Source organism: Diorhabda carinulata, chromosome X (assembly GCF_026250575.1).
Source record: "Diorhabda carinulata isolate Delta chromosome X, icDioCari1.1, whole genome shotgun sequence".
Taxonomy (NCBI): Eukaryota; Metazoa; Arthropoda; class Insecta; order Coleoptera; family Chrysomelidae; genus Diorhabda; species Diorhabda carinulata.
In genome coordinates, this window is record NC_079472.1 from 28,830,293 (window position 1) to 28,841,640 (window position 11,348).

Genomic DNA, 11,348 nt, shown 5'->3' on the forward strand with positions numbered 1-11,348 from the left:
TAAATAACTTGCCAATTACTGCATTGTATGCTACAATTTTTTTAGAATATCCCACTTCTGGCACCATGTAACGTTATAATTATTATTTTTACTACGATTTTAAAGAAAATAATTAAGCGACTGACGTGCCATACGAAAACTATATTATTGATTGACGTTTCAATTGTTGTACAAGTTTTGGTGTCTATACTTTACACTAAGAAACCTTCATCAGCGTTCTCTAAAACTTTATTTTAAATATATTCAGAGTAAAAATTAAAGAGCAATGGTGATAGAATACACCCTTGTCTTACACCTCTTCTTATTTCAACTTTGATGATCTACATGAACGGCAGCAGTTTAATATCAGTAGAAATTAGCAATCAAGAACACCATATAGCAAAAAAATAAATTAATTTTATTGTACCTACATTCCTATCTGTTATATTATTGTGGCTTTATTTTCGGTTGGTTTAATTGGTTCGATAAAAAATCTCCAATACCGACACGTAGATCGAAAGGCAGTGCTTTAAGACAGTCATGTACCTTAAGCGGTACGGTAATTTGAGATTTAGTACGTATTCCTTCACATGATTTTTGACATATTTCTACATTCTTTTGTGAAGTGATACCTTTAGTATTCATACATAGTGGATATTTATCATTGTATACAAGCGATTACAATTTATTAGTTAAATATAGTTATACATTTGACATGTATTCATGACACTGGCCTAAATTTTTGATTAATCAGTTCAAAACAATGCAGCCAATATAACATAAATTAATTTTACTTTAAAATTTTTCAATTCGTATCGATTGATTGATTGATCTAGAGAGATTATAGTACATAACCACTAGTATAGATTTTGACAGTATCAAGACATCTTCACAGCCACGTAATCACGATTTTTTTTGTACAAAGTACATACTTATTAATGCCAGAAACACACAAAGAAATAATATTAAGAGAAAACTTTCGCAGCCCGGAAAAGATAGTGATCAGAAAAATTCTGAATCCTGCTATATATGTAGAAAAGCCTATAATACCTCCATTACGAAAAACTAGTCCATTATTAGTGAATTCCGTTGAGAGTGACGAAGAAATCACTATTTCCAGCAGAAGCAACGGTACATTAATACTAACGGATAGATCTGTGAAAAGATGTACTTGTATCAGCAACCATGGTATTTGTCAATGTCATTCACAAGAAATTATCGACAAAAAATCAGAAAGTTGGGATAGCGATTCTGACTCTTCTTCATCCAGTGCGGAAAGCCAAATTACAGTTAAATCGAAAAATTATCTATCAGATATAGACGACGAAATGAGGTTATCACTGGGATCCATTAATACCGAACGCACAGTCACTTTAGATGCCAAAGAGAAGGAAGAAAAAGTTAAAAAATGGTTGAAACAGAAAGAGCAAGAACTTAAGCAGAAAAAGCTGGAAGAAGAGAAAAAGAAACAAGAGGAGGAGCGTGAAAGGCAAATAAAGTTAGCTCAGAAAAAGGAGAGTTACATGAAATGGAGAGAAGCGAAGAAATTGCAGTTAGAGAAACAGAAAAAGGAGAAGGAGCTACAAGAGGCAGAAAAAATTCGGTTGGCTGAAGAAAAGCAGAAGAAACAAGATGAAAACGAAAAGAAATTTCAGATGTGGTTAAAGCAGAAGAAGCAACAGGAAAAAGGTAGATATTTTATATTTTTATTGAGTAATTGCACTAGGAAAAATTATTTTTAATAATAATTGATTGGTTGTGAGGGATTTGATCCATTTGAATCAGGAAATTATATAAATAATGTAAGAGAGAGTAGAAACGAAAGTTGTTTAATTTTCAAAATCAAACATATCTACGCGAACAACTCTGATCTACCTACATACAATATTGCTTCAAGCAGTTTTTGATAACGTGGTCAGGTCAAATTAATGATTACGAATAAGTGACCATAAGCAAAATCTTCGATTGTTTGAAAACACTAAAAAAGTACAAACGAGATGAAAATTTGAACCATATAAATTTCGTCGAAAATTCAACAAACGAGCTGTTTGTGAATGTTTTGTTCTGCTACATAGAGTGAACTCCTCAACCATAGAACTCCCTCGTTCTATGATTAAGGTATCCAGATATACATGTTGGAATGGATTTTCCAGGGAAAAATTGAATGAAGACGTGGATTTGAGAGAAAAGCAACAGCCTGACTGAGTACTCTGAAGTAATAATTGAGAGCAGATGTGGATATACTAACGATAACCAATAAGATTGCCTACAGAGCACAGCTGCCATATTACAAGCCATAATAGCAAAATCAGTGTACTCTAGACTTTTGCTGGAATGTAAGAAAGTCCTACAATAACTGGTGAGACATGGCTGCAAAGTACAGCTAGTTCGGGTGCTATTACGTTTCTAAGCGGTCTGCTTGCAAGACAGGTTCTGCGGAGATAGATAAAGAAATCTAACATGAGACAGTCTAAGGCACGCCAAACAACTGTTCCAGTTAAAACAGGCGGAAAATTCGACTGCTGACTAGACTTTTAACAAGACACGACCAGAACGATCCGGAGTGCCAGTGGTGCATGGAGAAGAAACAAATTGCAGATTATGCCATCTGGGAGTGCTCAACATTCGCACGTGCAAGGATCAAACACATGGGCAAACCTCACAGTTTACCTAGTGACCTCTATAGTTTCGAGTCAAAATGCCTGATCTGATTTTCAAATGACACCGGCCTTTGGTAATTTCAATTGGGACATGAGGGTCCTATCAGTAAACATTTATGATTAACGGTAATTGGCCGCCCGCTATCCTACTATGAACTACGAACAGACAGAAAAGTCATTGGACACAGTCTAACTGTAAATGGCTAGGTGATGTCGAAGAGAGATTAACGTAGGCTATATAATTATAATTTTTCACGACGATAATTGGTGCTAAGAAATAGTTGTAGGTACTGATGTATTAACTATTAACAAGTAATGAGTTTCACTTTATTAATAACAGTAGAGGATGTCTTGGTAAAAAGATGCAATATGCTTCAAAGTGAGGCCAGTAGGAAAAAATAATGAACCTCGACTAATGACTGAAGGAGATATGTAATAATAAAACTCTAAGATATTGTACCGAGTGTAAAATTTAAAAAAAAAATATAAAATTGAATAGTAGACAGAGGAGGAAACTCGGGAGTGAAGAAAATGAAGGATATAAATCTGTTTTAATGACTCCAGATCCTCTTTCATAGGATAAAGAAAAATTAATACAAAAGCAAAAGTGGCTGGGTCCGATGATTATCTTCTTCATCAACTAATCTAACTGTGCGAAAATTGTAAATTTGAGATCAAATATACTTTCAACACGAATATCTGAAATCAATAAACACTAACTGAAAATTTTAAGATTGTGTTAAAAAAGGAAAAAATATTCTGTTATATATTTAGTGAACGTTTTCGTTATCTCTTTCAGAGAAAAAAATGTTTCAGAAAATGACTGAACTTAAAATATACCAAGAAAAACAAAAGCGAATGGAGAAAAACGAAAAGGCATTTCATGAATGGCTCAAAATTTCAAAATATCGTCCAAAGCCGTTAAATAACAGTGAGTATATTATGATAAAATTCCAAACCTCAAAAGACAAAATACAAAATGCCATAATTCTCATCAGAGATAAAAAAACAATTGTTATTGATAAATCATAAAAAATATTTTGACCAATTTAATTTTTTTAAATCACTTTTATTTTCAGCACTCTGTACATCCCCTTCGGTTACCTTTATTAATCCCGATCCCTGGGTGGCGAATATAGATGGAGAAACACCGATAACCTCAAAATAAGTTTTTTTTTAATTTTTTAGGCAATAAATAATCAAAAAATCGAATTTTAATTGATGTGTTTATAAAACTGTAATTGGTATGTCCTTGAAAAGCTACAAAAACATAATAATAATTTAATGTACTTACAGTATCATCAAACTTTTAATAAGTGATTTTGTCCACATACATCTGAAAATTTCTGCAAAGTTAACTCAATTATATTAATAAAACCTACCTGATAGATCGAATTGTCCCACTTGACTCTTACTTCACCCTTTGAGTACTTTAAGTGTGCGTTCACATTGGTAACGCTCAAGCGGTGAGCGTCGAGCGATGCCGCTCCTGCGGTGTTAAAAAATCTTTCTGGCTATAGAATTTAAATGAATGTGTTCACATAGGAAAGACCACCGTTCAACGGCGCGCGATGTTCGATCATGTTCGTTTTTTTGAGCGGCATCGCCTTTGTGGTTTTATTGTATTTACTATAAACGTATCATAAACATGTAAATAAAAATGCATAACTCTTACCTCTTACGTGTAAAATACGTAATTTCTGGCGGAGAAATAGGCTTTTTAAAATTAGTTGTTTTCTTTTGAAGTCGATGCTTGATTTTTCCCAGAATGTAATCAATCGTTTCCACTGACATTCTTAAAAACTGAAAAAATCTTATTGGATCACTGCAAAGTTCATTATAAAGGTGATGGAATTCGCCATAAGCAAGTCAATTTCTATTAAGTTCATGAACGCCTTATATTTTTTTGATTTTCTTTAAAATTAGCCCTAGTCGTATACTTTCTATAAGTAATAATCGTTTGGATACCAAATTCATTACATCCTGTTGGTTCGATGACATCGCGAAAGCGGCATCGCTCGACGCTCACCGCTTGAGCGTCGCCAATGTAAACGCACATTTATTTTGTTTGTTATTATTATCAAAATTATTTAATATCCAATTCAAGATTGGGAAAATGTACGTAGAGTTCACAAAAATACAAAAATGAAAAACCTCTTACAAATAGTTTGATTAAAATAAAAATTATTAGGTTTTGTGCCATAACTGCTTGGCTCATGAAAATTAAATAAAAAACTACAAAAATAAACTAATTTGAAAAAAATGGAAAAAGATCAAATGTTATTCTGAAACAACATAACACAAAAATAAGATAAAGCAGCAACAATCTTAAAGTGGTTGACAGAAGGAAGACTTCCTTTTAAGACATTAGCACAGACTTAATAACACAAGAGACAAAATACCACAAAATACACTGATAAAATGTATCTAAAGGCGATCCAACATTGTGCAAAAGGAGAGGGGTTATCATTGCTTTTCGGCAATGCTGCAAACATTCTTATGCCAGTGGTGTACTGATTATCGACGAATTTCACCATAAATAAATAATTTTGTAGTTATTTTATGAAACATTTCACATTTCGATTGAGCCAAGGAAATAATCTTATGTCGAGAATGAGTAAGTTGACTAAAAAACTTGGTTAATTATGTTCTTTAATATTTAGTTTATCCCAAAAAACTATATTTTAAAGAAAAAGTGATATTTACATTACGTATTGTGTATTTAAAAATAACAATTTAGATTTCCATCGAAAACGCTAAACAGTGTCATGGCGTCTTGAATGACGTCACCACGATGTCTACAAGGTGTGTTCTTCCCGAGGGCTCACTTTCGACTCGTTCTGCGCATCTCTTTGGGAGCGAATTCTGCACTATAGCACACCTTGTAGCCTTACATCATGGACGTCACGACATGCAAAACAAAACTGTTTGTATCTGTGTCAAGTGGGTATCAATTGTTTTCTAAAAATGAATCCTTCTTTTTACAAGTACTGTATAGTGCCTCATGGTAGAAGCACATCCATAAAAATGCCAGAGAAATTATTTATATATGTTCCAAACCATCAACCCATACGGGAAAAGTGGTTAATACTTGCTAGTGAGAATGACGCTCATTGTGTATCATTGTCAATAAATAGAAGAATGTATTTTTGTGAAGATCATTTTGATGTAAGTACTACACACGATATTATCTACGTGAGTAATGTAAAAGTAAAATTAATGTGTTTTGTCAAAGAATGCTAAAATTTTAAATGCTAAATGCTAAAACGAAAAACCATACGGAGTAACCTGCTCTGTGGTATGAAAACGTCAACAATGATGTTTAGCGTGACGTGACGTAACACTTTCTGATTGGTGTTCGCAATCACGTGACTTAATGTCTTTTTTTTTTTAAATGGAATTTATTTTGTTGGTGGACAAAATTGTATCAGAGACAATATGTACGCCTCCAGCAAATTACGAACAAAAACTCGGAATCAAAATTCAATAGGGCAAACAAGGCGCGACAGTAACACGGTAGAGTTTTGGGCCTTTTCGGAGTAATGTTGAATATGGGTACCATCGTTTTCCAAATTTTCAAGATTACTGGTCAACAAGTGACAATATAAAAATACCTCCCTTTTCAAATGTATTCATTAGAAACATATTCCGTCAATTGTTCTGGATGTTGCATTTGAAAACCGTAGATCAGCAAGGGAGAGATATAAAAACCAGGATTTAACGAATCAGTGATTTTTTGAAATATCTAAATGCAAAATTTCCAAAATATTTCATACCAGGTCAAAACATATTGTCAAATTCAAAGGCAAAATTAGTTTCATAACAAACAATACCAATAAGCCAACTAAATGGAGAATACGAATACGTTTTAACAGATGTTTATAACATTCTTCTATGTTATGGCAGTATTATAACAAATGAACTAATAAAACCAGAATTGCCCGACAGTACCAGAGTTCCTCAGCATCTGTGAAATAATCTATTGAACAATACACCAGGTGCTGAAGGATATCACATGTATACAGACAGGAACTATACTAACATTGTGCTGGCGGAGGATTTGCTAATAATGAAATGCCACATAACAGGTACTATAAAAATTAACTGCAAGGGCATACCTGACCTAATAAAAAAACTTTGGTGTTAATAAATCGATTGTCTACAAAAAAGGAAGAACAATTATGTTTTCCTGGATGGAATAAAGAATCGTGTCGTTGTTGAGCACCAGTGATAGTACTGGACTCATAAAAAAAAGATTTTTCAAGTTGAAAAACCTAAAGTAGTTGTTAACTACACGGGGTTAATGGATGGTGTCGAACGCACAGATCAGTATGCATTAACCTATTGTTTTCTTAGAAACTCCCTAAAATGGTGGAGGAAAATGTTTATTTGGAGCATGGCTATTGCCTTAATAAATTCATATATTTTATATAAATGCATAAAAAGGAACAAAAATGCAAAAGCCAAGTTTGTCAAGCGCGATCAACTCGTGGGGGAATTCCGAGAAGATCGATAAAGACCATCCTCCTCAAATCAAGAAACTAGGCTTCACAAAATACTTCACGTCTTACCTAAGGGCAAAAAAGGAATATAGGAGTTTGTTATAACAGGCAAGAACTAGGGCTGGAACGAGAAACTGGAATTTTGCTACACTTGTCCTGATAAACCTCGAATGTATATAAGCAATTGCTTTGAAAAATACCATACTTTAAGAAATTTTAAGCCTAAGTTTGTTCTTTCGGCCTCATATATAAGCCATAATATACTTTATTACAATATATGTAACAATAAATTTGTTTGTTTAAATGAAGCGAACGCATTTTTCTTGAACATTAATACATGCACTTTTTATTAATATAGTTCTGGAGGTACTGATTCTAACTATTGTTTATTGGGTTGGAGTGCAAAGGGTAATTAAAAAAAAACCTTTGGTAAACTGAAGAAATATTAAGTAAAAATTAATGAAACCAATATAGATCCTTTCATTTTTATTGTTAAAAAAGTGTAATGAACATCTACCCTATAAGAAAAAAATGGTATGCTTCAGAATATTGAATTCCACCTTTAAGAAAAATATGTTTGTTTTTGTTACTTTTATAAAAATTCCAAACAAATCAGATACTTGTAATTAATTCCTTACAATGAACCAAGTATATATTTGTTTATTTATTTCTAATACAAAGATTCTGTTGCATTTGATGGTCTGGGTTTTTTAATTTTATCCAGATTTTTGAGAACGATGTCATGAAGGGCGCAGTAACGATTTCTTATTTCTGACATAACTAGCCACAGACTTAGGTACTCTTTTTCATCAAGTTCTTGAACTGATCGTCTGTAGTCCTCTATGTGAGGATATTTAGCTACTTTAGAAATTAATTTGCCTGAAAATAAAATTATTGATAGTACTTTATCATTTAGGTTTATAAATTCAAACTAAATTTGAAAATAGCAAATCACAATTATTTTTCTAATCAACCAATGATAATTTAAGATAATTTAATGATAATTGCTTCATTTATAATTATTCAAACAAGTTTTGAATATAACTTGTTTTCATAAAACTTCAATGATAAAATAAATTTTGAATTGCTTAACTTACCAGAGTTTACTAAGTAAACTATAGCAAGCACTTGAAGAGAATTCTCTAAAAGTAACTATGATTGGAGCAGTACAGAAATTCTATGATAATTTCTCCTCAAAACTCAACATAAACAACCAGTTCTCCTCTAGCTTCAACGCAGATTACCAAAACAAAGATGATTTAGACTCCATAACTCATTGACTAATATCAGAATATGAAAAATGGGGCTTAAAGGTTAATATGCAAAACAACTATGTATATCTGTGTCAGATCAGAAACAGAAGATTTATAAATTGAAGAAAAATACCGACCACTGAAAAATACATGTGTACTGGAACAAGAATCACAAGCAGTGGCAGAACGAAGCCAGAAATAGAAGAATGAATAATGAAAGGAAAAAAATAATTGATGCACTGAACTCCATACTATGGACTGGCAAAATCTCTAAAGAAAAGAAAATTAAATATTTAATACAATTTTCAAGAGCATTGTTTTATATAGAGATGTGAAACATGGCAGGTGATGGCAAGAATGAAACAAAGATTTATTATCCCTAGATATAGATTTTTGGCAGCGAGCAGCAAGAATTTCAAAGCTCCAACATATTCAAAATATCACTATATAAGAAATGATAAATGTTAAAAAAACCATACTGAGCAATATAAAGGAAAAGCAACCTAGCTGTTATGGTCATGTGTAGAAGATGAGTGAGTATATAATACCAAAAGAAATGATAAATTGGAACCCACTGGAATGTCGTAAACATGGAAGACTGAAATTGACCTGGATAAAAGGAGTTACCAAGGCAATGTCCCCCAGGGGACTGGGGGGGCCAATATATTATTTGGTTTTCAATTTCTTTGACTTATTATATTTTTATTTAGTTCTTTCTTGGGTTCAAATCAATTGAAATAATATTAAAATGATTATTTAGACATTTTAATGACATTTTGGTCTTTTCTTCAGACCTTTTTTAAAACTAATAAAATTTTATTGTGAAACATACAAAATAAAGAATAAAAATTACATCTAACTTACTCAAAGTGTAAATCATCAATGTATATTGCACTTTCAAATGTAAAAACTTTTTTTTGAATTAAAAACTTTGTGTTGATATTTCTTACTTAAATCATCACAATAAGGACAGCACTATTAAAATACAGTGAACATTTATATTGAAGGAATGAATGTGTGGCATTGTGATGCCAAGTGGTATGGTCTGACACTAAGACTAAAAACAAGTTGAATTTAAAATCAATAGAACATAAATGGTATTCAGCTTTTTTATATCTTTTTCATCATTTATGCAAGAAGAAAATTTTTGGATTGAAATCATTTCATAAAATTTTCTTTTTTTTTAAATTGTCTTATGTTTTAATAATTTTTGTATTTTTATAATTAAACTGTTTTTTCTTTTTCATGTTTTGTTAGAGCTGTCGCATTTTTTGTCATATTTGTGACTTTTTATTCTATTTTCCAGGTATTAGCTTGTTTGTCCAATACATGTAACTTCATACATAGCATACTTCATACATAGTAACTTCATACATAACATAGGTTAGGTTAGGTTCAATCGACAAACCCAAGAAAGAACTCAAAATATATATATATATATATATATATATATATATATATATATATATATATATATATATATATATATATATATATATATATATATATATATTATAATATTAACTGCTTACCTCTTGAAATATAATACCGTGAAATTTGATCAAAAAAAGCAGCAGCCTCAGATTCCACAGATTGTACTTCGGCCAAAGTATCTTCTTGAATAGAAACACCAAAATTATTACCATCCTCAATTTTTGGAATCATAAAGGAAATCCACATTTTTATCTAAAAATGAAAAGTAAAAACAAATATTTGAAATTAAGAGTTTAATCTACTTAATAAGATATTTTATACACACCAAGTTTGAATCTTCAACAAGTCTTCTTATATGAGGTTTAACACTCTCTATCATTTCAACTAAATTTTTATTTGTTGGAACTGATCCAGTAGGCAGAATCATCACTTTAGTACCATCTTGATTTATACTGGGGTCAAGTTTAGCTTTTTTAGCAACAGGCAATTCAGTATGACTGTTTAAAATGATGGGATCTGGAATTGGTATATTTAAATCTTGATGTACATCAACAAAGCTTCTATTTTTAAACTGAGAAGTTTCAAGAATTGCATTCAGTTTCACTATAGTTTCCGGAAATCCCTTAAGTACCAATGTTTCTGCTTGTTTCTTCACATCCTCTTTGTATTCTTGTACCTAAAAAATTCACGATTAAAAAAATAGAATAATCTAAGCAAATTAACCAAACTTCTCTAAAATGTGGAGTGGAGATAAATGAGGATGGGTTAGAAGCCATTATGTAAAAATTTTTAAGAAGACATCGTTAAGTAAGCATTTGAAAATGGACATATCCGACATTATAGTGTCATTGCGGATGTAAAATTTCGGCATATTTCAACGTCAAAAACTACGTAACAATACTCAATTATTATAAGTGTTAATTACCTTAGTAGAATCGGCCATAATAATAAGCAAACGTACAGTAACACTTCTAAACTCTCTAAAATATCTAATTGATGACAAATTTACACAAACTTAACCTATAAAATAGACAGATTTACTTTAACGTGTTAAATGAAGAGAAGTTAGCTACGGATGTGAATAAACCGGCAGCGAGGTGACATATTTGGATCAACGTTAAATAATTGAAAATAAAATGTGCCCCAATAGGAATAACTGGTTATAAAATAATATAATTCTAGTATATTCAGCAACTTTTTTAATGTACGATCAAATTGTAACAAGGTAAAAAAAAACAGATTAAACAACCAAAGATTAAGGTTTACAAAACAAAAACAGAATTGATGAAAGCTATCAACTTCAAAATATTCTACGAATTTAAATTCTTTCTGTTCAATTTTAAAAATTAAAACAATTGTGGAACATTTGTTGCCAATGGTAATTACGTCATGAATAGATGTTATATACTATTGATTCGAAATATACTGGACAATACTTTGACCTGTATATATATTTATATAATTTATACCATATATACAATTCGCAATTCATTCTTGGTAAAATAGTCAATAATTTACAC

At 31.4% G+C, this 11,348-nt stretch overlaps 2 protein-coding genes across 3 annotated transcripts; one reads left to right on the forward strand and one right to left on the reverse strand.

Moving 5' to 3' along the window:
* The first annotated feature begins 831 nt into the window (after window positions 1-831).
* On the forward strand, window positions 832-3,857 carry LOC130901064 (DNA ligase 1-like). Its single transcript, XM_057812146.1, has 3 exons — window positions 832-1,668; window positions 3,439-3,570; window positions 3,719-3,857. Exons 1-3 carry the CDS (start codon window positions 918-920, stop codon window positions 3,805-3,807), a joined length of 972 nt encoding a protein of 323 aa, XP_057668129.1. The 5' UTR covers window positions 832-917; the 3' UTR covers window positions 3,808-3,857.
* A 3,755-nt stretch (window positions 3,858-7,612) lies between these two features.
* LOC130901067 (proteasome activator complex subunit 3) lies at window positions 7,613-11,295 on the reverse strand. Of its 2 annotated transcripts, none has more exons than XM_057812151.1 (4): window positions 10,754-11,295; window positions 10,154-10,504; window positions 9,927-10,080; window positions 7,613-8,020 (listed from the first exon to the last, which is right to left on the reverse strand). In XM_057812151.1, exons 1-4 carry the CDS (start codon window positions 10,769-10,771, stop codon window positions 7,812-7,814), a joined length of 732 nt encoding a protein of 243 aa, XP_057668134.1. In that variant the 5' UTR covers window positions 10,772-11,295; the 3' UTR covers window positions 7,613-7,811. The 2 variants fall into 2 exon arrangements, with proteins under 2 accessions (XP_057668134.1, XP_057668133.1); XM_057812150.1 differs by lacking the exon at window positions 10,754-11,295 and adding an exon at window positions 10,557-10,705.
* Between the last annotated feature and the right edge of the window lie 53 nt (window positions 11,296-11,348).